The 23,126-nt window shown below is 45.4% G+C and overlaps 1 protein-coding gene across 3 annotated transcripts; it reads left to right on the top strand.

Annotated features, from left to right (window-relative positions):
• Positions 1-2,008: 2,008 nt before the first annotated feature.
• On the top strand, positions 2,009-23,005 carry PAX9 (paired box 9). 3 transcript variants are annotated; one of them, XM_027572192.2, is made up of 6 exons: positions 2,009-2,135; positions 6,186-6,579; positions 7,314-7,940; positions 10,920-11,062; positions 20,231-20,453; positions 22,879-23,005. In XM_027572192.2, the coding sequence occupies exons 2-6, from the start codon at positions 6,576-6,578 to the stop codon at positions 22,917-22,919; spliced, it is 1,038 nt and encodes a 345-aa protein (XP_027427993.1). In that variant the 5' UTR covers positions 2,009-2,135; positions 6,186-6,575; the 3' UTR covers positions 22,920-23,005. The 3 variants fall into 3 exon arrangements, with proteins under 3 accessions (XP_027427993.1, XP_027427995.1, XP_027427994.1); XM_027572193.2 differs by lacking the exon at positions 2,009-2,135 and adding an exon at positions 2,195-2,297; XM_027572194.2 differs by having other exon boundaries at positions 20,231-23,005.
• The last annotated feature ends 121 nt before the right edge of the window (positions 23,006-23,126 follow it).

Raw genomic sequence — 23,126 nt, 5'->3', positions numbered from 1 at the left:
CGGTAAGGGGCTTTTCTTGATGGTTCAGCAAGAGCTCTTTCAGCAGAATAGGGAAATGGGGAGAACAGCGACACTGGGAGCACGGTGGGGTTTGCATTCCCATCTACTTATTTAACCGTGTGATCTCATTTAATCTGTTTTGTGGGATCTTATTTAATGTAAGTCTCTGTTTTATCTCTTGTAGCACTGGGAAGATATCTCCTTTATATGGTTATTGTGGTGCTTGGATGTTGTGAACCCTCAGCAGATGGTAGGAGGAGCTGGAGAACCGTGGTCTCATCACTCCCTTTCCCTTCGAGGATCCTCTTTGCAGTTTCTGGTTTTCCCTCCCCAAAGCAGGGACCGGTCACAGAACCTGGCCCTGAGTAGCCCCTGGGGATTCCAAGAGGATCCAGCCTGCAGTGCTTGGAAGATGAGCTTTGGGTGGATCATGAAAAGACTGATGGTCGAGTTTGCCTTGGAGAGTGGTAGAGAAAGGTATGAAGATTTGGAACCCAGTGAAGAGTTGAGGGTGGAGGAGGAACTGGAAGAGGAAACTAAAAAGTTCGGGCAATCAAAGTTCCCATGGATTTTCAAAGGCCTTTCCCAACCTTTGCAAAAATTACTGTCGGAGCGCGATCAAATCTGACACCTGTAGGTGTCGCTATGACGAGGTGACTCGGCCGGGAATGAGGTAGCCAGGGACTCCCAAGACCGCGGCAAATTTTCCGGGACTCCCAAGACCGCGGCAAATTTTCTGTGACTCCGACCCAGACTCTGCTCCCAGCCCCCGCTTCCTGTTTTCGGAGGGATGGTGAGGACAGTGCAGCAAGATTATCTGCTTTCACGGTCAGCGCAGGGCTAGTTGGTGGTGGACTTCGTCCAGAGAAAGAGACAGGTTGGAAATCCCGCGCCTCAACCGCACCGAGCTGGGCAGCTCCACCAGTCTCTGTCCATTGCCGGGGTGCGAGGACTCCCCGGGAGGGAACCGCGAAGTGAGCCAGCCTGCTCTCTGCATCATTGAAAATGGGAGGAACGCTCGTGCTTAGCTCCAAGACTGGCTTACAGGTTGATTCTGGCTCCTTGAAGCCTGCAAGGCAACCCCAACCTCACAAGAAACTGCATTCAACGTTATCTGACCGAGATGGGGACCCCGAAGGGTGTGCTTCAGAGCCGAAACCAAGGCTTAGAGGTGCGGCCTGGTTCGCATTTCTTTTCCGGACAGCCTTTGGGCCAATCGGGTCCTCGAAAGGAGGCAGCCCCACTGCCCTCACAGGTACCCTGAGGGCAGGGTCTTTAAGAGCTCCGCAAACCTGCTTTTCCCACACGCAGCTGCAACTTTCTTGAGCTGCTTCAGCTCAAGGCTGTAGAGTGACGGCGGGCGGTGTCCTCCTCTCGTCACCGAGCGGTGTGGCTTCTACAGATGCTTAGACCCAGGCAGGGCGAAGTGCCTCCTCCCTCTGACTGGAGGCTCAGCCTGGCCTCCCCGAAGGGATCTTCCCTGCCCCCGCCCCTGCCCCCAACCCGGACCCGTCCTTGATCGCACTTGCGGGACGGCAGCCACAAGTTTTGCCCTTTGCACAAAAAATGAGTTCTCTTTCACTTGCGGATTTAATAAACAAATGTAACCATATCACATGGGGCTCCGCGCCGTCCTTCTGAAAGCAATTCCGCTGTTGAAAACTGAAAAATGGGTGTAATTTGCATTCAGAAAGTGATGTTAGGGTCATGGCAATTTCCCGGGCCGTTATTTATTTTTACTTTAAAGTCTTTAGGGAAGATTTGCTTATATACTCGGAAACCTTCCAATGCGAGGGTACCAGCAATCCAGTTCGCCTTCAACGCGGGGGGAGGGGGGTGGAGAACAATTACTGAGTGACGCTAATATGGGGAAACTGAAAAGAAATGTCGATTGTTTTTATTGTAACAGAAGGAGTGAACAAACAGAAAAACCAAGCCCGGGTGATCGGAAACAGGCAGGCGGGGAATTAAAAGCGGGTTTCGGGCGGCAACAGGCCCCTCCCCTGCCCTTGGAAAGAGAAAGCGGGTGAGGAGCGCTCTCGGCCCCGGGGGCCCATCCCACGGCCCGCAGAGGGATTTCCGCGCTCTGGCAGGACCCTGCTTGATGCCGCCCTCTGGGGAAAGGGTCTTGAATCGTAAGCATCGTCGGCAGGAAGGCGGAGAGGCGGCAGGGAGGCTTTGGCGATTCTCGGTGAATCCTCTGGGCTCCTTCTGGGGGCCGCCTCCCCCATCCCCCGCCTCCATTTGGGCTGGTTCGTCCCGAGGCGTCCGCAGCCCGGCTTAGTCCAGGCCTGCAGGTCAGTGTGTGGGCATCCCCACACCCAAACCCAGGGGGCCTGGCTGGGGCTGAGGGCCCTGGCGGTCTGTCTCTCCCTCGCCCCAAAGCTTTTCCCTCTAGCCGCCGCTCCCGACTCCGCCCGCGGCTCCACGCACTGATCCCGCCTGGCCCGCAGCTCCGGGGGGACCTCGCTTGCCTAGGGCACAGGGTGCGCTTCCGGCTGCCACGTGCCGCAGCTGGCGCTGGGAGGTCGAGTAGGCGGAGGAGCGGCCGCTGAGCCCGAGGGGCCAGGACCGAGCAGTGGGCAGATCGGGGTTGGAACGCGTGGCCCCGGCGTTAGCAGCGCAGTCTGGCGAGGACTGAAGTCCGGCCTCTTTTTCTCTACGCCGCGCTCAATCTTTCACTTACCCTGAAACAGCTCCCTTGGGAGAACCGGATTCGAGATCTTGTTTCTATCTCATTCCCTCCTCACAAGGCTGGAAGAAGTCACTGCGCTCCGAAAACCCGTCCCGGAGCTCAGACCCTGCCTCCTCTCCTTCCCTGGAGCTCCCTGGGCAGGGCGAGAAGTGGGCACCGTCGCCTGTGCCTGCCCGGGGTCCTGTCCCCAGGAGGAGGGCAAGTTGGAAGAATCTGCCCCTTAATGCTCTTCTCTGCCAATTCTGCTCTTCATAAATGAAACCGGGAGCAGCAGGACCCTTCTCTCGCGCACACGCACGCCCTCTCTCATTCTAGCCCCCAGCCGCAGTCGTAGCTGACCTGCAGACCCCGGGTAGCCGCCCAGGGCGTCGGTCAGGGTTGCAGAGCTAGGTAAGAGTTCCCCTCCCTCAACAGCCTGTAGCGCCGGGGTCCCACCTTGGCCGTCCCCGGGCGGGCGCCGGGCGCCGTCTGCCGGGCTGCGCGAGGGCGGCCTCGGAAAGAGCTAGATTCTGGTCGTCTCTCCTCGGATCCCGCTAGTGCCGAGAGGGGGGCGCCACAGGTTACCGTCCGCGGCACTGCGACCGCTGACAGATTTATGAAGACTTTACAGCATCTGGCCTGGGCCCGCAGTGGCAGGGCAGGAGTCCAGCCCAAGGGGTGCAATGAGAGCTAAAGTTCCCCCAGCCGCGTGCCGGGGCCGAGCCGCCCCTGCAGTCCCCGGCCTGGCTCCCCTCTGGGCCGTGGACACGTCTGTCCCCGCCGGTGTCGAGCTAGGGTTTCTCTCCACCCCGTGTAGCCCTCTCCTTCCCACCCTCCCCCGCTAGCTTCCAGTCTCCCACTGAGTAAATATTTACCCAGAGAACGGGTAGCCTCTTGGAGGAGGCCTCGACAGCACCCTGGGAAGGGCTTTTGGCTTCTCCCCGGCCTGTGTCAGCTGCAGGCCTTACTGGTTGTGTTTTGGTTTTGGTCTTTTAGAAGAAATTATTTTAGTAGAAAATTTTTCCGATCTTTTTGTAATCTCCCGGGTCCGCAGCGGGCAGTAACCAGGGAGCGCTAAGCCCCAGCTGCCCCTTGGCTCTTTCTCGAAGTCCTGCATCCCTAGGCCCACCGTCGAGGCTTACCGGCCCTTTAGGTTTCTCTCTCTCTCTCCCTCCCGCCTGCCTGCCTCTAGCCCTCGAGTCCTCTTTCCCCTTTTCAGGTCACTTATCTCTCGCTCGGGCTCTTCGATTTGCCTGCTACCTGACCATAGCACTCAGTGTGCGGCCCTGGGAGGGTTCAGCATCAGCACCTTCCTCTAGGATCCCTCGCCTCGATCTGTCCCCTGAAGTTTCGACTCTTTTTGCCGCCCAAGCTCGGGCCTCAGTTTGCCGCGGGTTCTTAGTGTCCCCAAGCACCGACGATTCTTCGTGGGCTGTTGGGAATGCGCTGAGCTGAAAGCACGGAACACCCGCAACCCGGGGGCGTGATGACCGCCTGCCGGGCTCCAAGGAGCGGGGAGAAGGGGTGCGCCACAAAGATAATGGGCGGCCGCGGCCAAGTCCAACAGGTAGAAATGGAGAGATAGTAGCCGACCTGTTTGAGAGCACGGGTCATGTCAGGCAGCTGAAGGAGTTTAGAGGCAAACGAGAGGGATTTGTGTTTAGGTCCACCTAGCCGGAGCTCTAAACAATGGGCGAGTCTTTGGATCGCTCCAGGTTGGTGCTGTAGAACCACTAAAACCCTCATAGAGCGCATAGACCCACATCCGGGCACCGGGTCTTGCCAGCCAGAAGGTGGAACCTCCCTTTACCGACACTGCAGCCCAGCAAAGTCCGCGAGGAGCTCACTGGGTGCACGAGTCCGCGCCAGAGGTAGTTGCGAGTGTCTGGGGGGGGAGGGGTCAGGGAGCTTCTTGATCGAGAAGCCCAGCATGTTCAATCTTTCACAGAAGCCTCAGCCATAGGCACCTCTCTGATATCTCAGTCTCAATTAATTTGCACCCAATCCCCAGGAAAGAATTGCTGTATTAAAAATCTTGGATTCTCCAAGGACCTCTGCGTGGTAAAATACCAGGCGGTGCCAAACAATAAGTATTGGGGGTCAGACCAGGGTGAAATCGCTATCAAGTCAAACTGCGAGATTTTAAACAATTGGAACAAACAAGTAAAAAGACAAGTTCAAGTATTTCTAGCTGTGAGACTTCTAAAAGAATTAAGGGTGTTTGAAGGAATCTTTATCTTTTCATTCTTCTTACCTATAAACTTGAAATTAGACTGCGGCCCCAACCACAGAAGCATGAGGGTCTGGAGGTGGCTCTTCGTTTCAAAAAGCACAGATGATCATTCGTTTTTCTGGCTTCTTGTCACGTTTGGCCGGGAATCTGGGCCCAGTCAGCTTCCCTGCATGTAGTAGACCAGAGCCACACTCACATCCCTCAGGACTGTGGGAGGATCAACAGGAATCCCGTGTGCACAAGAAGTAGTAGTATCAATATCCTCGACCCGAAGCAGTCCACACACCCAAGTTCATTAAAGATGTTCCCCATCTTGTTTTTTAATCTTGATTAGTGTTCTCCATAACCCATACTCAAAATGTGATGAACTTTGGCTGCCAAAAAGAGTACTGTACACTTTAGACTTAGTGATCACTTTAGTGATCAAAAGTGAAAATTCAGAAGTAGGCTGACTCTCAGGGCCTCTGGTAGCTAAACAGAAGACAGGGGAATTACATAAATGTGCAGGCTCGGTGTTCAACTTTCTTGGGACCAAGTCTCTTTCATTAAACAAAACCCTTTTGCTGCGGTTCGCTGGTGAGGGGAAGCCGGGAAACCTTGGCATCAAGTACCAGCAGACCAGCAACCCGGCTGAGCGCAGTGGCGCGCTGGCCTCTCGGGAGAGTGCCTCACGCACAGGCAATCGTCGACGTTGGCTGTGAGCTAGCTTTAGCCGCGTGTGCTTCAGTTCTCCGCATATCGCGCGCGGCCACATCCTGGAGCCTGCGTGGCTAAGGTTTGGCTCCGCGCTCCTGGATGAACCCACCAGAAACTGCGTTGGGGGGGGGCTAGTCCCGGGAGCAGGAGAGGGGTCTCCACCTGGAGGTCACAGTGGCTTCCACCTCTGGCTTGGCCTCCCCTTAACCTCCTGGTCTCTCCGATCGGCCTACCGTCTCACACCTGAGCTCTCGCCACCTGGCATAGGCTGGAGTGAGGAGGTATCATCCCCCGGTAATAGCGTCCTTCTCCAGACAGCCCCTGCAAGACCGGCTATTCTAAGAAGCAGCCCCCTCCCCCACCCGACGGTGGCCCCCACCTCCCACCTAGAGTTTTAACTTAAATTCTGAGGCGTCTGTTTTCCCCTCCCCCCAAGTCTCCTCAACTCCTTCCCCCTTAGAGTCTCTCATATTCCTACCAAATGCTTTCATTTGCTTATTCAGCATTTTTATCAGCTTGATTTTGTTGTCTGTTTGCGCTGCCCCTAGGAAGGTGTCAAACACCCATTTTCTTTGTATTTAGTCACCCAGGTGCAGAGCAAGCTTGAAAGAGACAGCGGAAGGACTTTCCCGGACTGCACTGTCGCTCAGCGGCCCGCACCAATCACCACGCAGCTTGACCTCGGGCCCTCCTCTTTGAGGGCGTGTCACCAGTGAGTGATAGACGGAGCCGCCCGGCCCAGCTCAGGCCAGCCCACGTTGCTGCTTAGATTGAAATGCAGAACTCTAGCCTCTTTCATCGGGGCACAGACTTCCTTTTACTCCTTCCTTCTGCACTCTCGCCGCCTCCTCCCGGGAAGAAGCGGAGGCACCGGCTGCCCGGGGCAGCGACAAGCCGGGCCACTGAGGCTGTGCGAAAAGTTTCTTTTTGGGAGTTTGGAACTGGGGCCCCGTTGGTGTACAGCTCGGAGCAATGGGTGAGTGGCGGCGGGGGACGCTGTCAGAGCCGGGAAGGGAGGGAGGGAAGAGGGCGAGGGAGGGAGGGAGGGAGCGCGAGGGCGCGCACCACTGAGCGCTCACACTCTTCTTATTGACTTTGCTCGTGTTCCTACAAGTTGTTAGAAACACGCTAAGGGTCAGGGCACACAGCAGTTCAGTATGAACGCTGGCTACTGGGTTGCTGTTGATGCCATTTTCTGATATTAAAGGAAGAGAGCGGTGGCATCAGCAAGCTCCGTAGCCTCAGTGCGGACCAAGTTTTGTTTCACACAAACGCACGCACTCAGAACAGGAAAAAAAAGAAATCCAAACCAACTGTAGTTTCTCCTAGACCTTGTCCAATTGCTCCAGGCCCCCGGCGGGGCGCTGGGGCTCAAGGGGTATCAGCCCAGAGACTTTAGCGCCGAGCAGCCGAGAAGGAGCTAGTTGCAAGCCTCAAGACCGATTTCTCCGCCTGCTTCGGAGGCTTTTGAACACTTGGAGCGGCCCCGCGTCTCACCACTTTATTTGCTTGTAGTGGCCGCAGACACCACTGGAATGGTTTGGGGCCATTGGGCAAGGCTCGGGGGCAGTAGGGTTTGGGAAAAGCCCAGGTCCCCAGTCCCGGGTGGGTGCGTCTGCCCTGCCTTCTGACGTGGGCGGAGGCCGAGTGGTAAACGGCTGTCCCAAACTGCCGGTGCGCGTCCCCGCGCGCCGTGTGTTCGTTTTGCAGAGCCAGCCTTTGGGGAGGTGAACCAGCTGGGAGGAGTATTCGTGAACGGGAGGCCGCTGCCCAACGCCATCCGGCTTCGTATCGTGGAACTGGCCCAACTGGGCATCAGACCGTGTGACATCAGCCGCCAGCTACGGGTCTCGCACGGCTGCGTCAGCAAGATTCTGGCGCGCTACAACGAGACTGGCTCGATCTTGCCAGGAGCCATTGGGGGCAGCAAGCCCCGAGTTACCACCCCCACCGTGGTGAAGCACATCCGGACCTACAAGCAAAGGGACCCTGGCATCTTTGCCTGGGAAATCCGGGACCGCCTGCTGGCGGACGGCGTGTGTGACAAGTACAACGTGCCCTCGGTGAGCTCCATCAGCCGCATCCTGCGCAACAAGATCGGCAACTTGGCTCAACAGGGCCATTACGACTCATACAAGCAGCACCAGCCGGCGCCACAGCCGGCGCTACCCTATAACCACATCTACTCGTACCCCAGCCCCATCACGGCGGCCGCAGCTAAGGTGCCCACGCCGCCCGGGGTGCCTGCCATCCCCGGCTCGGTGGCCATGCCCCGTACCTGGCCCTCCTCCCATTCCGTCACCGACATCCTGGGCATTCGCTCTATCACCGACCAAGGTAAGGGCTCAGGGGCTGGATGGTGTGGATGTGCAGAGCCTCCCTCTGCACCCTCGCTGGTGTCTCTGTATCTGAGGCCTCCGGGCCCGGGTCTATCCCACCACCTGAGGCTTTTTCCTTTGGAAACTAAGGAGTCCTCCCAGGGGGTGTTCTGATCTCATTAACTTGAAATTCATGCCCTCCGTTTCCTTGCCACACACAGTCTCCTGCCTCATCTCAAACTACCAGACCCATAACATCCCCCCATCCCCAACACATGGTTCGCATTTTCCACCCTCCCCCGCCTCTCGCGCCGCTGCAGCCTTAGACCGGCTAGCTCACTTGGAGAGCGCGGCCCGGGTCGGACTTGGGGCGCAGCCCGGGAGGCCTGAGCGGGCGTGGGGCTGCTGGCTGCAGACACCGCTGCGGGCAGCTTGTTTGGGGATCAGATGCAGCCGCGAGGAGTCGGGCACCCTGTGGAAATTGCAGTATTCTTGGATTCTGGCAATCAGGCCAAATTTGCTCAGGCAGGAAGTTCAAATGTCACCTAATTGGTTTCATTCTTATGCTTCACTTCATTTTCCTCGGAAACGGAGGTCCCCAAGTTACTACTAGTAACTTGCATGTTACTGCATTGCTCTTTCTGGGACTAATTTTCTGCTTTATTTCTCTCTCTCTCTCTCTCTCTCTCCCCCCCTCTCTCTTTTTCCTATCACCCCCACCTCCGGCCTTTACCTTAACAGACTTCACTATATGTATCTTAGGAAGTGGCACCAACCGCTGCTGTGAGGGGAACAAAATGCAGGGTGATTTCATCATGTCCTCTCTTCTTTCCTGGTTTCCCCAAGCCTGCGGCTTCCCTTGAGGGTCCCCCGGTCCCTGGGGATGCGAGTGCACATCTAGTACCTGCATTTTCGGCGGTGCCACCTCCACTGTTCCTTTCCTTTCTCACCCTTGACCTTGCCAGGTAGCGAGTGTCTTTTCTGCTTGGTAAGAATGATTCTCCGGGCCCTCCTGCACAGTTGGGCTTCCGCAGACCAGACTTTGTTTTCCTTTACTTCATAATTAAACAAAACAACAACAACAGCAAAGAAACTGGCATTAACTTCTTTCTTGGTAGGGGGAAAAAGTAAAAATATCCTAGACATAGAATTTAAAGAATACAGAGATAAGAGCCCACCGTTTTAATTTCTTAGCCAAAAGTTTAAAAAGTGCAGGGGAAAAATTAAGTAGGGAAGGGGGGGAATAGTTCCTTTAATTATTTCCTGCCTTTTTCTGTTGCCACCACATTGGCACAATTATCTTTTTAAGTAATTAAAGCAGAGCCCTGATTTCTCATCTTCTTGTTTGCTGCCTGTGAATTTACAAGATTCTTTGAGGAGCTCAGTTTTGTCTTATTCGGAGCTGGTTGGAGCTTTAGTTGGAGAGAGTTTGCCCTTGATTTATAGGACAAACTGACCTCACTGACATTTAAAGGAAGCCCCTGTTCATGGGAAAGTGTGAGATCAGCAGAAATGGGGGCTCACAGGGGGATCTCAATTTCTTAAGATAACTTCAGGCTTGTGCCCACCGATTGCCTTTTGTCTGGGAAGGCAAAGAGAGACTGGCAGTTCTTTGCCAAAACACAGTTTCCTGGTGCAAATTGGAACACAATCTGATTCTTTGGGGGGGGGGGATAGGGAAAAAAGACTGACAGAGTTGATCTTCCCTGGGGACTCTACAATCAGACCAAGTATCAGTTGGAAAAGTAATGGATTATATGCAGAGGAGCAACTTTTCATTCTAGATGTTGTTGATTCTGGATGCCAGCTTTAAACAATCCGTTTTCTGACAAATCTGTGACTATAAAATGATTATTTCTATAAGTGATCATTTCTACAAACGATCATTTCTACAAATCAAAGCACTGTGTCAGATGGAAGTATTTAAAATCAGGTTGTAGTGGCTTTGTCAAAACTTCAGTCCTCCACCTATAGGTTCCAAAGACAAAAACACATTGCTCATAGTCTTCAAATATCTTTTCTTTAAAACTGCACTCAGTCATTTAGAGATGGCAGTGATTCAGTAGGCACACTTCTAGGTATTGTGGTAATCAGTTTATAGCATATAATTTTCTTTGTATCTCTATTAAGAACAAAAAGGATAGACAGCATTACTCCCTTTTTAAAAACACTTAATTCTGCCTTCATTTCCTTAACTTTTTATTTCATTAAAACAAAACAAAACAAAACAACCCTCTCTCTATAACCTTACCACTGACGCTGGTGGCATTTACAGTGGTAATTGTAGTATTTATTTTGTAAGTTATATGCACATAACCTCACATACTTAATGTGTAGACATAGAGCATCAGAGGTGGTCACATATAAATTATGCACACACAAGACAAACTACGCATGTATGTTTTGCATGTGCATTGTGGGCATCTTGTAGTTACTTGTTTGCAAAAGACTTTGCAGGTCTTTTGTCTCATCTACTGACATAAGTACTAGATCCCCACAGCACGGTGAGCACTTTCCTGGATGTCTCTGAGCACCGGCCCCAGGCCAAGGACGGTTAGGCCAAGGACGCTCCTCTCTCCCTTTTCTGTCTGCGTTTTCGTCAATCCCAAGTCGACCCTGGGTTAGGACTGGGACGAACAGCGCATCCAGCTTCACGTGTTTCATTCCTCGATTTAGGAAAACTCTCAGGTTCCTTCCGTGCGATTTCCCGGGGGAATGAGGAGGGGAGGAGGAAATCAAAGGCTGTTGAAAAAGGGGGGAAAAAAAAATCTTCCCGCAGGCGTGGGTGAAAGAGCTGGGAGAGGCCTACTCTGAGGAGAGTACACTTCGTCGGGCCCTGGGCCTGGAGGCCGGCGAGGCCGCGCCTGGGCCCGGCGCCCCCGGGAGGTCGAGGGCAGGGGTCGGAGCCCCGGAGCTCGCGGGTCGCGGCTTCGGGCCGCGTCTCAGGAGGGGGCGCGCGGGTTGGATCTCCAGCTTGACGCCTTCTCCTCCTCCCCAGGCGTGAGCGACAGCTCCCCCTACCACAGCCCCAAGGTGGAGGAGTGGAGCAGCCTGGGCCGGAACAACTTCCCGGCCGCCGGCCCGCACGCGGTGAACGGGCTGGAGAAGGGAGCCCTGGAGCAGGAAGCCAAGTACGGCCAGGTGAGGAGGCGAGGGCCCCGCCGGGTGGGCCGCGTGGCGGCGGGGGTCTGGGCGACGGGGGACCCAGTTCCTTTCGGAGCCTCGACCTAGGGGAAGCCCAGGCCGACCACCCGTCGCTGCCGGGAGTCCTTTCCCGGTCGGGGAAAGGCGGGACCGAGGCCCGGACCGTCCGGGGCGGAGTTGAGGCCTCGACCCCCCGCCAGGAGCCCGGGGGGGCCTGGGGCGGTGGAAGCGCCTCCAGGCCTGCGTGGCCGCTGCAGGGGCCGGGAGGCCGCGCCCGAAGCCCACGGCGCTGCTCGCGCAGGGGCTGGTGACCCACGCGAGGCGCGTCCGCAGGCGCAGGCGACCCCGCTGGGTTCTCACGGCGGCGCCCGCGCGAGCGGCCTCCACGGCCGCCGAGCGCACGCCCGAGGTCGCGGCCTGCGGGTCTGTGGGCTGAGGGGTCCGCACGCTCGGACGTTTCTCGGGCCGTGGCTCCCCGAAAGCAAACAAACGAGGCTCGCCCTGCGATAGTGAAGAGAGGGCAACCAGATAAACTTAATAAAGTTACCATTTCCCGATTAAAGGTCACGGTGTAATCTCCCAAGGGGTTTGTGAGAAAAACCTCAAATTATACGGATTGGCTGTGGACCGTTTAATTTTTCCTTCCCTCTGTTCCTGCCCCGATTCTGCAAAAGAAAAATTAAAACACTCGTGGGTTTTTTTTGTTTTTTGTTTTTTGTTTTTTTTCACCCCGGAGAAAAACTAAGCAACCACCACCACAAAAGCCCTAGAGTTTTGAGTCTAAATTCATCACAAGGATGGAGTCCGCAGCTCAAAGCTTTGAAAAGCAAACAAACAAACAAACGCGGATCTTAAGGCAGCCTAAGGTTTCTTGGAGCAGATCTGGGTAGATTTGCAAATTTCTTAATACCAAATTCTAATTCCAAAGCCTCAAAATACCTAATTTTCGTTTTATTATTGTGAAGTCATAGAACTCTTAGTGTTTTCTTATCTGTCAAAATCAGCGTTTTACTTGTTACTTTTATTCACTTGGGAAAAAGTCCTAATCCGTTTTCTCAAACAAACCCCATTTCCATTTCCTTTTCTCTCCCTTATTTTGCTAAAACAGAGTCAGACACATATTAGTAGCTCTCCCATGACAAATATCCCAGAAAATAGCAGCGAAGAGAGTCCCTTTCCCGAGTATGTTTCTACTGTAAAGAATGCCAAGGAGAAATTATATGAAAACTTGCCGTTTTCTTTTATAAAAAGCCTTTCATTCATAGACAAGAGGCAGTGTAGCATTGGTTAGGAACTCCGACCTTCTGGTACCATTGTCACTAAAGCAAGTTATTAAACCTTTTAGCACCTCCATTTCTTCATCTTTAAAAGGAGGAAATGATAGTCCCAACCTCAGGAGATGTTGTGAGGATTCAGTGAGATAATGCAGCCATGTGGCACATAGTAAGCTTCCATTTAATAGTACCTGTGGTTATAGATGGCGGTTAGAGATTGACTTTTAAAAACAAGCAGTTTTTTTTCTTTTGGTGAGAATATACTTTGTTCAGAGAGCTCATAGTCAAAAAGTGCCAAGGCATTTTGTTACAAACATTAGAAGGAGTGTTTTTAAAGCACCTAGCATAGTAGCAAGCATTTAATAGGTGCTCAGTAGTTTTTATTGGGTCATCATTTGTTATAATAACATCAGGAAGTAAAGAGTTGAAAAATAGTTTTTAATTCTCACATATAGTTGATAAACCCAGTTTATATATAAAGCAGTGTCATAATTCAAAAATCCTTGGTTATTTCATCTTTTTTCTCCCTCGAATTATAGATCTAGTGTTTATACTCATTTAGAAATGGTTAATTTATACACACATATCAAAACCACACTGACCAGTTTAAAATAAAAATAGAAGACTGATTCAAATAATCTACTCTGTATATTCTGAACATTAAAATTGATTACATTTAAACACTAAATATTATATCACTAAATTATGAGATTTATAAAAGCAAGCAAATGAAAGACATAAGTGGCCAAATAAGTATTATTCTAAATACATAAGAGAACAAGTTAATTTTTCTTCCAGAAGAAAAAGATATTTATATCTTAAATTTGGAAACTTCTTTTTTAAAAATTTTATTTATTTATTTGAGAGAGAGAAAGAGCACAAGCAGGGGGAGGGGCAGAGGGAGAAGCAGACTCCCCGCTGGGCAGGGAGCCTGACGTGGGGCTCGATCCCAGGACCCTGAGATCAGGACCTGAGCTGAAGACAGACCGACTGAGCCACCTAGGCGCCCCAAATTTGGAAACTTCTTAATTGCAGTATGCTAATCTTCTGCATTGCCATGTAGTAATATAATTCAGATGATGTAAAATTTCAAAACTTGAAAAGTTTCTAAGCACAATTAAATCAGTGGTTACTCTATTATAATTATCAAAATTGTGCTTAATGATTAAGGTGTGCTAAGTAGGCACAGAAATTTAGGCTGTGTCATTTTGTAAGCGGTTTTGGAATTTAGACATTGATTTCCTTGAGTGTAAAATTCTATACTAATACTTGCTCATAAACAAAGAAGCAACGGTAAGGTGTGTTGTATATACACACGTGCATTTCTCTTACCAATATTCAAAGGGCAGCTTTATTTTTAAAAGTTATTTTTCAAAATGTTATCAGCATAAGTACACTTTTACAACAAAAATGTAAACTTAAGTAACATTTCTCCTCTATTTGTATTATGAACAAAATTTGAAAGTTTTTGACAAATTCTCAAAAATTATGCACATAATACTCTCAGGGCACTTATAACTTTTATTAATAGTGCAATACTATCTGATCCCAGTTTCAATTTAGTATATAGAGGAGGAAATTGAGAATTCAGAATCCTAGGAATTAGAGCATAATCTTTTCCCAGAAGACACCTGTAAATTACCAAACGGACTGAATTGACAACTGATTGTAGGTACTAGTGATTACCATAATCTAGAGTTTCTATTTTCAGTTTAAACTGCAAAAAAAAAAAAAAAAAGAAAGATGCCTGATCGCTAGTAATTAGAACCTTATGCACATTCAGCTGTATACACACCTATCTTTTGTTTTTTAAAATACTAATATAGAATATTCAAACTTGTCTTACTGATTAATATTACTTTGAAGTCAATATTTTATATTACCATTCAGAAGTTCTTATTGTCTACCCTTGAGGATAGAAGAAGAAGAAGATTTATTTGTTTTGGCTTTTTTTCACCTGCATTTAATATTGGGCCAGAAATGCTTAATCTCATCTAATTCTGAATGGCAACCATGTTCTCTGGTTCTTAATGCTGGTTCTCTTCTGTTGAAAACAAAATCTCTACTGAATGCAATTGCAAGGCAAAGAAAAGGGGGGGATTGGAATATATCTCCCCTTTTACATGGTACTTAGTGAATTAATGCTTCATTTTATTTAAAGAGTCTATAAATAGTTGTATAGTTCTTGAAACATTTTCTACAATTGGGCATATTTTCTCAGCAAAACTATATTGCATATCTGGTACTCTAACTGAAATAATCTGAACGTTAGATTTACAAGCTTTGAGTATCTCCAATTTTGGGTAGTGTATGTTAACTCAGACAGCAAGTTTAATATAACATTAGCTACAGATTGAAATGTCAGAGATGGGGAATAGTCTATACAAACTTGAACTTAAGAAAAAGTTTATTTTTAGAGTTAAACAAGTTGTGAAAATGGTTGGATTTGGAGTCAAATTAATCTGGAATTCTTACGGAACATTCATTTGTGTATTGTATTTGAAATAAAGATAGTATTTCAGAATCATGAATATAATTTTCTAGTGCATTATTTTAAACACTGCTTGTCCTTGCAGACATACTGTTTTCATGAAAATATAAATGAAGTTGCACTGGATTTTTCATCATATGAAATAAAGTTAATTTTGTCTTAAATAATTTATAATTTTGTAGAGAATCCAACTGTAGGCAAATGCCACTAGAGAGACTTGAAATTCATGATGTTATCTCTTATGAAAAACATTCCTTGACCTGGGTTGCTTTTAACTATTTGTGTCTTAAAACAAGATTAATGATTATGTAGTAGTAAAATGTGTCATATAAAATACAAAAAAAAGTAATTTGAAATTTTTTCAAGGCTACCTTAATTTCAATATTTTGGAAACACAAAACTTAGGAAAAAAATTTAAATAGCAGCTTTCCATTACCTAAAGACATTTAGATCTGCAGTGTGATAACTCAGCATAAATAAGAACTTTTTGGATGAATGTTGAAACCATACTTTACAACCGTCATTTCACTTTGTGATATTTGTTTCACTAGGTCATTGCATAATGAACTAGGAAGGGTAGAACAACAGTCAAACAAAAAAGATTACACCGAAAAAAGGGAGAAAATCTTGTTTATTCTCCGATCTGAAACTTTCTTGCTAATGATATGGAGGCTAAATTCTAGGTGAAGCACATCTCTATTTGTGGCTAGATCTACTTTATGATAAAGCCAAAGTAAACTCACTTTATCATAAGGGGAGGACCAGGTAGAACTGATGAGTGGATGAAAGATTGTGGGTATAGCACTTGGCAGTGCTATCTGCATTTTCTTCAAGAGAGAAAATGTTGAGTAGACAATGCCCTGAATGTGAAAACTACTGGTCTATAACTTGTAATTGCCAGACAGTTGTCATACCAGTTTTTTTTTTTTTTTCTTGTGGCCAGAAGTGTTTGGATATTAATGCATTTCCATTTTCGGGGGTGGTGGTGAATAAATGGAACAAGCATAGATCAAATAGTGAAGGGCTACATTAGAACTTTTTATTTACTTTTTTCAACGGCTTTACTCATGTTGCTTACTTAAAGTGTAACACCAATTCTGTGATAAAGAGTTTTCCTGTTGTTGTTCTGTTTTTTTTAAAGCAAGAGTATCGCATCTTCTGCTTTCAAAAGGCTGCACTAACTTAGGTATACAAATGATTATGAAACAGCTATGACGTGTCCCGTTTTATGAGGATGTTGAAATGATTAAGGCAAGCTCCTGTCCTCAAACTGTTTGTAGTCTAGCTCTCTGCCAATACAGCTTCTCAACGTACTAATTTAAAAACATATTTTTAAAAAGTGACAAATCTATATTTCTAACATTTTAGAACAAGTAAAATGAAAAACTCATGCTTTCATTCAAACCTTAACTGGACATTGTATTTTATATGTTTTTTTCTAGACTATTTTCTTTAATGACAGTGAGCTAAAATCTTTTTCTAAAAACATTCAACAAAGCAAGTAACTTACTCTTTTTAGGGTATGCAATTTGGTATATTTTACTTTGAATTCGTAAATCTCATTCTCAAAATTATGTAGAAGAGAGTTTGCTTCAGGGAGGATCCTTGTATAGTTCTCTGGGGGGAGAGGATTCTCATGGCTTTTATGGAAGATCCACATAAAAAAAGGGGTGGATGGATTGAGGTCTTATTTATGGAATCTTTAGGTAAAGTCATTTTCAAAAATGAGATTTCCATTATATGCCCATTGCTGGGGTTTCATTTGGAAAATTTGTTTACTCTTTTCTGGGGATTCCATATGTTGGTTGATTTATAAATTATATTTACAATCCAATTAAATAGAGTAATTTAGCATGTTTGCTCCCACTATATTTATGGTGTACATTTGGTAGTCTCTACTCAGCCTAACTAGCTTTTCAGATTAATTACATGCCCTTCACTGAAAACATTAAACAGATTTGGGAAGTTTAAGTTATGTACTCTTTTACTGGAAAGAATAAACAAACATCAATGCTACCTGTAGTTGTTTTCCTTTGTGGTGGAAAATTTTACTCATTCAGTGATTGCTTCATAAATAACAATTACTTTATCCAGTAGAGATTTATATCTTTTAGCGATGTCATGTTTCAAAATTAATAGAAAATTGATAGGTTTATTGAGTCATTAGAATGAATGAATAGTGAAGGTGGCAGGTACATTTTAAAGCATGTTTGTCATCTCATCTTTCTTATGCTGCTTTTTCTAAATTTCTAAATCTGACCTTTAAAAGTAAAAAGGAAAATTAAGACAAAACTTTTTAACCCCAAATCTGGGTCATAATTTAACCTGAGGGAAAGAAAGCTAAGAGTTATTTTTATACTGTTTGAAGATTTCTGTGGGTTTTTTTTTTTTTTTTCTTTTAAGCAAAGGCTTTTGCCTCCTCGGCAAGATGAGGAGATCGGACCTCCTTAAGCTTCCCCTCTTACTCATCCTTTCTGCAAGACAGAGGGACTGCATCACTAAAATGACTCTAAATATGTTGTGGATTTTAGAGAACTTTGAAACACTTAATACTAATAGTAATACTAACATAAAAGCAAATTTGGTGCCTTAAGTTTGAGCATTTGGACAAATATGGAAAAATTAGTAGTGTTTATTTTATGCTCGACAAACAAATGTAGTCACAGAATAAGTGAGGCACCTGAAGGTAACACAGGCCTAAATCCAGTGTTCTTCCTCCCGCTGAATCCCAGGAGCATTATGTAAGATGAGAGTCCAATCCAGCCCAATTTCTCGGGGGGGATGTTTCAGGGCAAAAAGAAGTGGGTCCACCAGGTAAGGGGATTGTAGACATTGCAACAGAACAGCCAGATAAAGGGGGCACATCAAGGAGCAGTTGTTCCAAGGGCAAGGGTGGAAGGGGAGGAGGGGAAGATGACGAAGCAAGTGTTTCAGAGGAAACTGTAATTGCGGATGATGGAAAAAATGTGAAGAAGAAAGAATGGGTAGGAAAAATTCAGCTGTCATGAAAATTAGAATTTGTCAACACATTTTTTTGGCTAACTAGAGCATTGTTTCTGTCATGTATAATATTACATAGTTTAACCTGATGTACTTATAAAGTGTTGAGCAAAGGTTTTCACTATTTCAAAAATAATTTTAACCTTAACATTCTTATTTTACGATTCTTGGTGACACTGGTGTCAACAGTATAAAATATTAATTAATCTAGAATGGAAGAGGCCAATACAGATGCAAATACGTTTCTGTAAGTGGACTGGAATAATTCCTTTTTAAACTCATTTCTTATGGGTTATTGGGAAAATCGTCCACAAACATGATTGGAACTATAATCTCTATGCAATGCTAGATTTCTTCTGCACTTTGATAGCTATCTTACTCATCTTCTGAGAGCCTTAGAGTGTGTCTCCTTTGAGCCATTCTCTGATGAGCCATCCTCAGAAAGGGAGAAAAGATTTTTTTTTTTAGAAATTAGAATGAGGATCTAACAATGAGAATAGGGTTCTAGAAGGAGAATCTTTTACAAGATGTTATCTCAAAAGAAGCTCTAGTTTGATATTAAATTGTGTCTGTCTTTTAATTGCCCTGGAAAAAGCAGGAAAAGATCTGCTACAGAAGATCCCGTGTCAGACAGGGGTGGTAACTTCTTTTAACACATGACCATTGACTTGCCAATTGGCCCAGGATAAATGGCTAAATTCCTTAATCTACATTCTTGTGTATAAGAAGAGACTAAGATTTCATTTGTATTTTAAAGTGATGTGCACTGATTTCTTTGTTAAAAAATAGAGCACCATCCTATACATTTTAATTTCAATTGAACATTGCATTGTAATCATTACATATTATCTTATCATTATTATAAACCCAGTAGTTTATAATGAGTTACAGTTCATCTGTCTTCATTATTCCATAAAATATGTTGGATATTTCTTGGTGCCTGGGACATAGGACATACTCAAAAAGCCTTAGTGTCCTTTCCCTTTCCTCTGACAACCAGAACAGGGGGTGTGTTCTTACAGACCGAGTACATAAGGATAATCCCTCTACTTTTATTCTTATTTCGTCAGAAATCCATGAGCAGTGTTAAGTCATACCCATGTGTTTATTCTACTCTGTGTATTACCCTAAACTGACAAAATCATTTTTGAGAGCCCATCATTGCATTCTCATAGATGTGGAAGTGAAAATAATAACCAAATGAATTAAATTGGAAAATAATTTGTGTTGCAATCGAATTGGAAAAGTATCTAATTAACATATGTCTGCTCTTCTTACCTCTAAGGATTGATCGGTTTTACTACTAGTAATTCTAATATTTACATTACACTCTCACTAGGAAATATGTTGATATGTTAATTCACATCACTATCAGGGAAAAGATTTACTCTTTATTTCTAAATGATGTAGAAATTGAGGGGAAAAAATAAGTTACTTGGGGGAGGATGCCAAGTGTTCCTGCTAGAATCAGGATTAGAAATCAGGGTGTTTTTGTTGTTGTCGATAGTAACAATACCGACAATAATTTATTGGATGCCAAGAGAGTGCTGGTTTCTGGGCAAAATCGCTTGCCAGGGCTGCTGCATTTTGTCTGCAAACTAAGATTTTACATTTCAATTCATTTCAAGAGATTTATTCATGTAGCTTTTAAAAATTCCTATCACAGGACCCCAAAACTTTGCAGACTAATTTTCCAATTTTAAAACCACACATATGCAGTTCTTTTATATTCCAATAAACAGTTTCTTTTTTGATAGAACAGCTCTGGAAAAAAATACCCCCAATCTTCATGTAAAAACTCTTACAAGACAACTGCCTGATTTTGCATGTCCTTTGTCCAACAGGCATTTTCAACCTGACATTTTAAAATACAGCCCATGTTTTATTTAACAAAGGTCGTGTTCATTTTGAGTTTCTAAAGTGACAGCTTACACTCTGTGCCCTTCTTTACTGGAAATGAAAGCTACACCAACCAGGCCCTTCACCAATGCTTCAACAAAAGAGCCAAACAAAACCAAAGTACAGGGAAGGTTGACAAAGGCATTCGGATAGCTGAACAGCTTCTGAGAGTATTTAATCACCATTAATTCTTTCCTCACCCTCTATTTCCTTCCTATAATTCCAAATAGCAAAGCAAATACTGTGAATTTTCTGGTTGTAGCCTCCTCAAAACGTCTGTGGAAGGAATATAATGTCTTGCCTTTTGACATTATGTTTAAGTAGCAAGACTGGGGATGCATGTAGAATGTAAGGATCAAATTGAAAAAAAAAATCAAAGTAGAGTCAGAATATTGCTGCTACTACTACTCAGAACTTACATTCTGCCACTTTCTGAAAACTGGTGAAATGTCAACTCCTACAATGTGATTACCTTCACCTCTTCTCTTTTCCTACTCTTAGGCACCAAATGGTCTACCCGCTGTCAGCAGTTTTGTGTCTGCGTCCACCATGGCTCCTTACCCCAGCCCGGCCCAGGTGTCGCCTTACATGACCTACAGCGCCGCTCCTTCCGGTTATGTGGCTGGACACGGGTGGCAACATGCCAGTGGCACCCCACTCTCCCCCCACAACTGTGACATTCCCGCATCGCTGGCGTTCAAGGGAATGCAGGCAGCCAGAGAAGGTAGTCACTCTGTCACGGCTTCTGCACTCTGATGGGAAATTCTGTCCGCGCGGCAGCTTCACCCCGTCTCCCCTCAGCACACCCTCCCCCTCTTCTCTGGTCTCGGATCCCACCCCTCCTGCCCTCCCGCCCCCAAAGCTGGCTTTACGGACTCACATCCTTTGTGCTGATGACACTTAAATATTTCTTGCCATAACTTCTCTCTTACAGAAAACCTGACATGACTTTAGGATTTGAAAACAAAAGCAATCTTAAGGATTGAATGAGACATTTGTGTTGCCCACACACTGTTTTAACGTAGCAAAGAAACCTACACCCCTCAAAGGGCTAAGGAACTTTTAAAACTAGTCTTTGGTAAAACCACATGTGTATATTTATTCTAAATCAACCTGAACTTTTGAAACGTGCAATTGTTGAGATTTTGCAAAATCAATAAAGGAAAATACATATAGAAAAAAAGTTATGCTACACCCTCTAATCAAATAAGGTGACCAAATAAGCTTTAATTCATCATTAGGAAACTAATCAATAATTGACTTGTTTGAGTGATGCTTTGTTTATTCTTAAGAGATGACCTATTTTGTTGGAAAATATAATGTGTAACACAAGCAATATCTGAATTTAGCTCCTCCTGGTGTTTTGACTTGGTTCCAAATACAATAATGTTTATATTTTCTATTAGTTTGTAAATACGGACTCTGGATGGTGCATTTGTGTTTTCATTCCATGGGACATACCCCCTCCCTCCCACCCCCATCTATTTTTTTCTTTCTTTTTGCAAAGGTGACTTTCTGGCAACGTCTTTGTCTCTGTTTGGTGGTGGGCTGCTCGGGCTCCTGGACCTGGACTTGCCCCAAATTTTGTGTGTGCAGTGAAGGCTTCAACATCTTATGAAGGACATTTTCTTTCTACAGCAGAGGACTCAAAAACAGATTAAACAAGCCAGTCTCCCATTTTGTATCCTAATCAAACAACACACATGCCAAGCATATAAAGACATGAGGGTGGAAAATATCTGAATAAGAAGGCTTTAAAGGAAGTCACTTAGAAACTTAAGTTTAATGTGAAATGCTTTGCAAAGACACTTAAAATGAACTTTATGTTAAGAAAACCACTGTGAAACTAAATTGTACTGTTATTGTTGGCTTACCTGTGTCTTCAGCAATCTCAGCCCAAAATTATGTTGTAATTTAAAGAAAATGGAAAATTCTGCTCTAATGAATGTAAAAACGGCTTGCTGTGAAGTTTACATTGTTGTACAGAAGCATGTTTCACATGTAGGTAAACTGGTGGTGGTATTAGAAATACAAATGCTATTTAATTTTTTTTAAATTCCCTTTATTCATTTCTGGAGTTACAGGACATAGTTTAGCTGATGAGTCTTTCTAGACCAATGGGATTTTCACTTTAGTGTTAATAGCAGAGCTGTGGGGTGTACACGTGTGTGTGTGTGTGTGTGTGTGTGTGTGTGTGAGCATGTGCTATGTGTTGTATTTAAAACAACTGCTTTTCTTGGGCAAAATTCTACAGTTTTTCTCTTCTGTTTAGAAAGTTCTTCCTGCTTGGCAATATGTAGGCTTGAAACTACATTTTAAAAACTGGGTACAATTCATCTATTGGAAAATTAATATATTGTGGGGTTTTTTTTTGGTATTAATTCTGTGCAATAACTAAAAGGGCACATCACTAGATGTGGATTTTAAAGATGCATTCGTGAGGTGATCCTGCTTTCTTCCTGTCTGTGCTGTGCACAGTCTACACGGCAATCCAGTTCCGTCACATTGGTTTCATGGCTTCACTTAAAACTCAGATGGCTAGACGAGCGAGGCTTTCAGATCACTAGCGTATAAACAGTAAGCAGATTTCTGACACATAAGTTATATTCGAGGAATTGCTTGTTTCAAGCAACAGATATCTTATAGAGAGAGCTTTGAACTGCATTTATTTCTAAAGCAACCAAAATTCATTGCTACAAACAGAGGATTATAACTTCAGGAGAAGAATAAGCAGAAGGAGCAGATGAACTCTCAGGGCCATAGTCTTCCTTTGATCTTATAAAACTCCTATTGACATCTGGAGTTCCCAGTCTGGTGAGAAAATAGACTATAAACTGAATGGAACAGAGATACCAGTCCAATATTTTGGTGGAGACTTTAAAACCATAACCGTACAGGGACTCTTCCTGCTGTCCAGAAAGGCTGACATAGGTATAGAATTATCCCTTATCAGATAGTTTTTAGATGGCTACTAAGAGTCTTTAAAAAAAAAAAAACCAATCATTTGTATGGAAACACAATGAAATATTTTCTTTATCTAAATTAAGAAATCTCTTGTTAATGCTATTTATAATTTTTTTCTGGTTCTTGTATTTTAAAAAATCTAATGTTAATGATATCAAGATTTTTTTCTTCTCTTTTTCCCCCAGGTCTTTTCTTAGCAACAGTGAATTCACATGGAGTAACTTAAGAAAGACAACAGAAAGCTAAAATATAATTTGCTATTCAAAGGAAAATATGATTTAAAGCTACTTTTAAAAATAAGAGAAGGAAAATGGGATGGGGTACGGGATTGGGATTGTTTGATTTTTAAACATTATTATTATTGGCTAATGTTGACATATTTCCTTTGTTTCTTAGGGGGTAAAAGTGTTGTTTTTAAACTGGCAAATGCACT

This window comes from Zalophus californianus, chromosome 6, assembly GCF_009762305.2.
Source record: "Zalophus californianus isolate mZalCal1 chromosome 6, mZalCal1.pri.v2, whole genome shotgun sequence".
Taxonomy (NCBI): Eukaryota; Metazoa; Chordata; class Mammalia; order Carnivora; family Otariidae; genus Zalophus; species Zalophus californianus.
Note: the sequence above shows the minus strand (reverse complement) of the source record. Positions and strands in the feature narration are given on the sequence as shown.

Excerpts from the sequence above, each read along its gene's own strand:
- PAX9 (XM_027572192.2), top strand. Across the intron at positions 11,063-20,230 it reads AGGAAGCCAAGTACGGCCAG|GCACCAAATGGTCTACCCGC; the intron begins GTGAGGAGGCGA and ends TCCTACTCTTAG. Across the intron at positions 20,454-22,878 it reads AATGCAGGCAGCCAGAGAAG|GTCTTTTCTTAGCAACAGTG; the intron begins GTAGTCACTCTG and ends TTTTTCCCCCAG.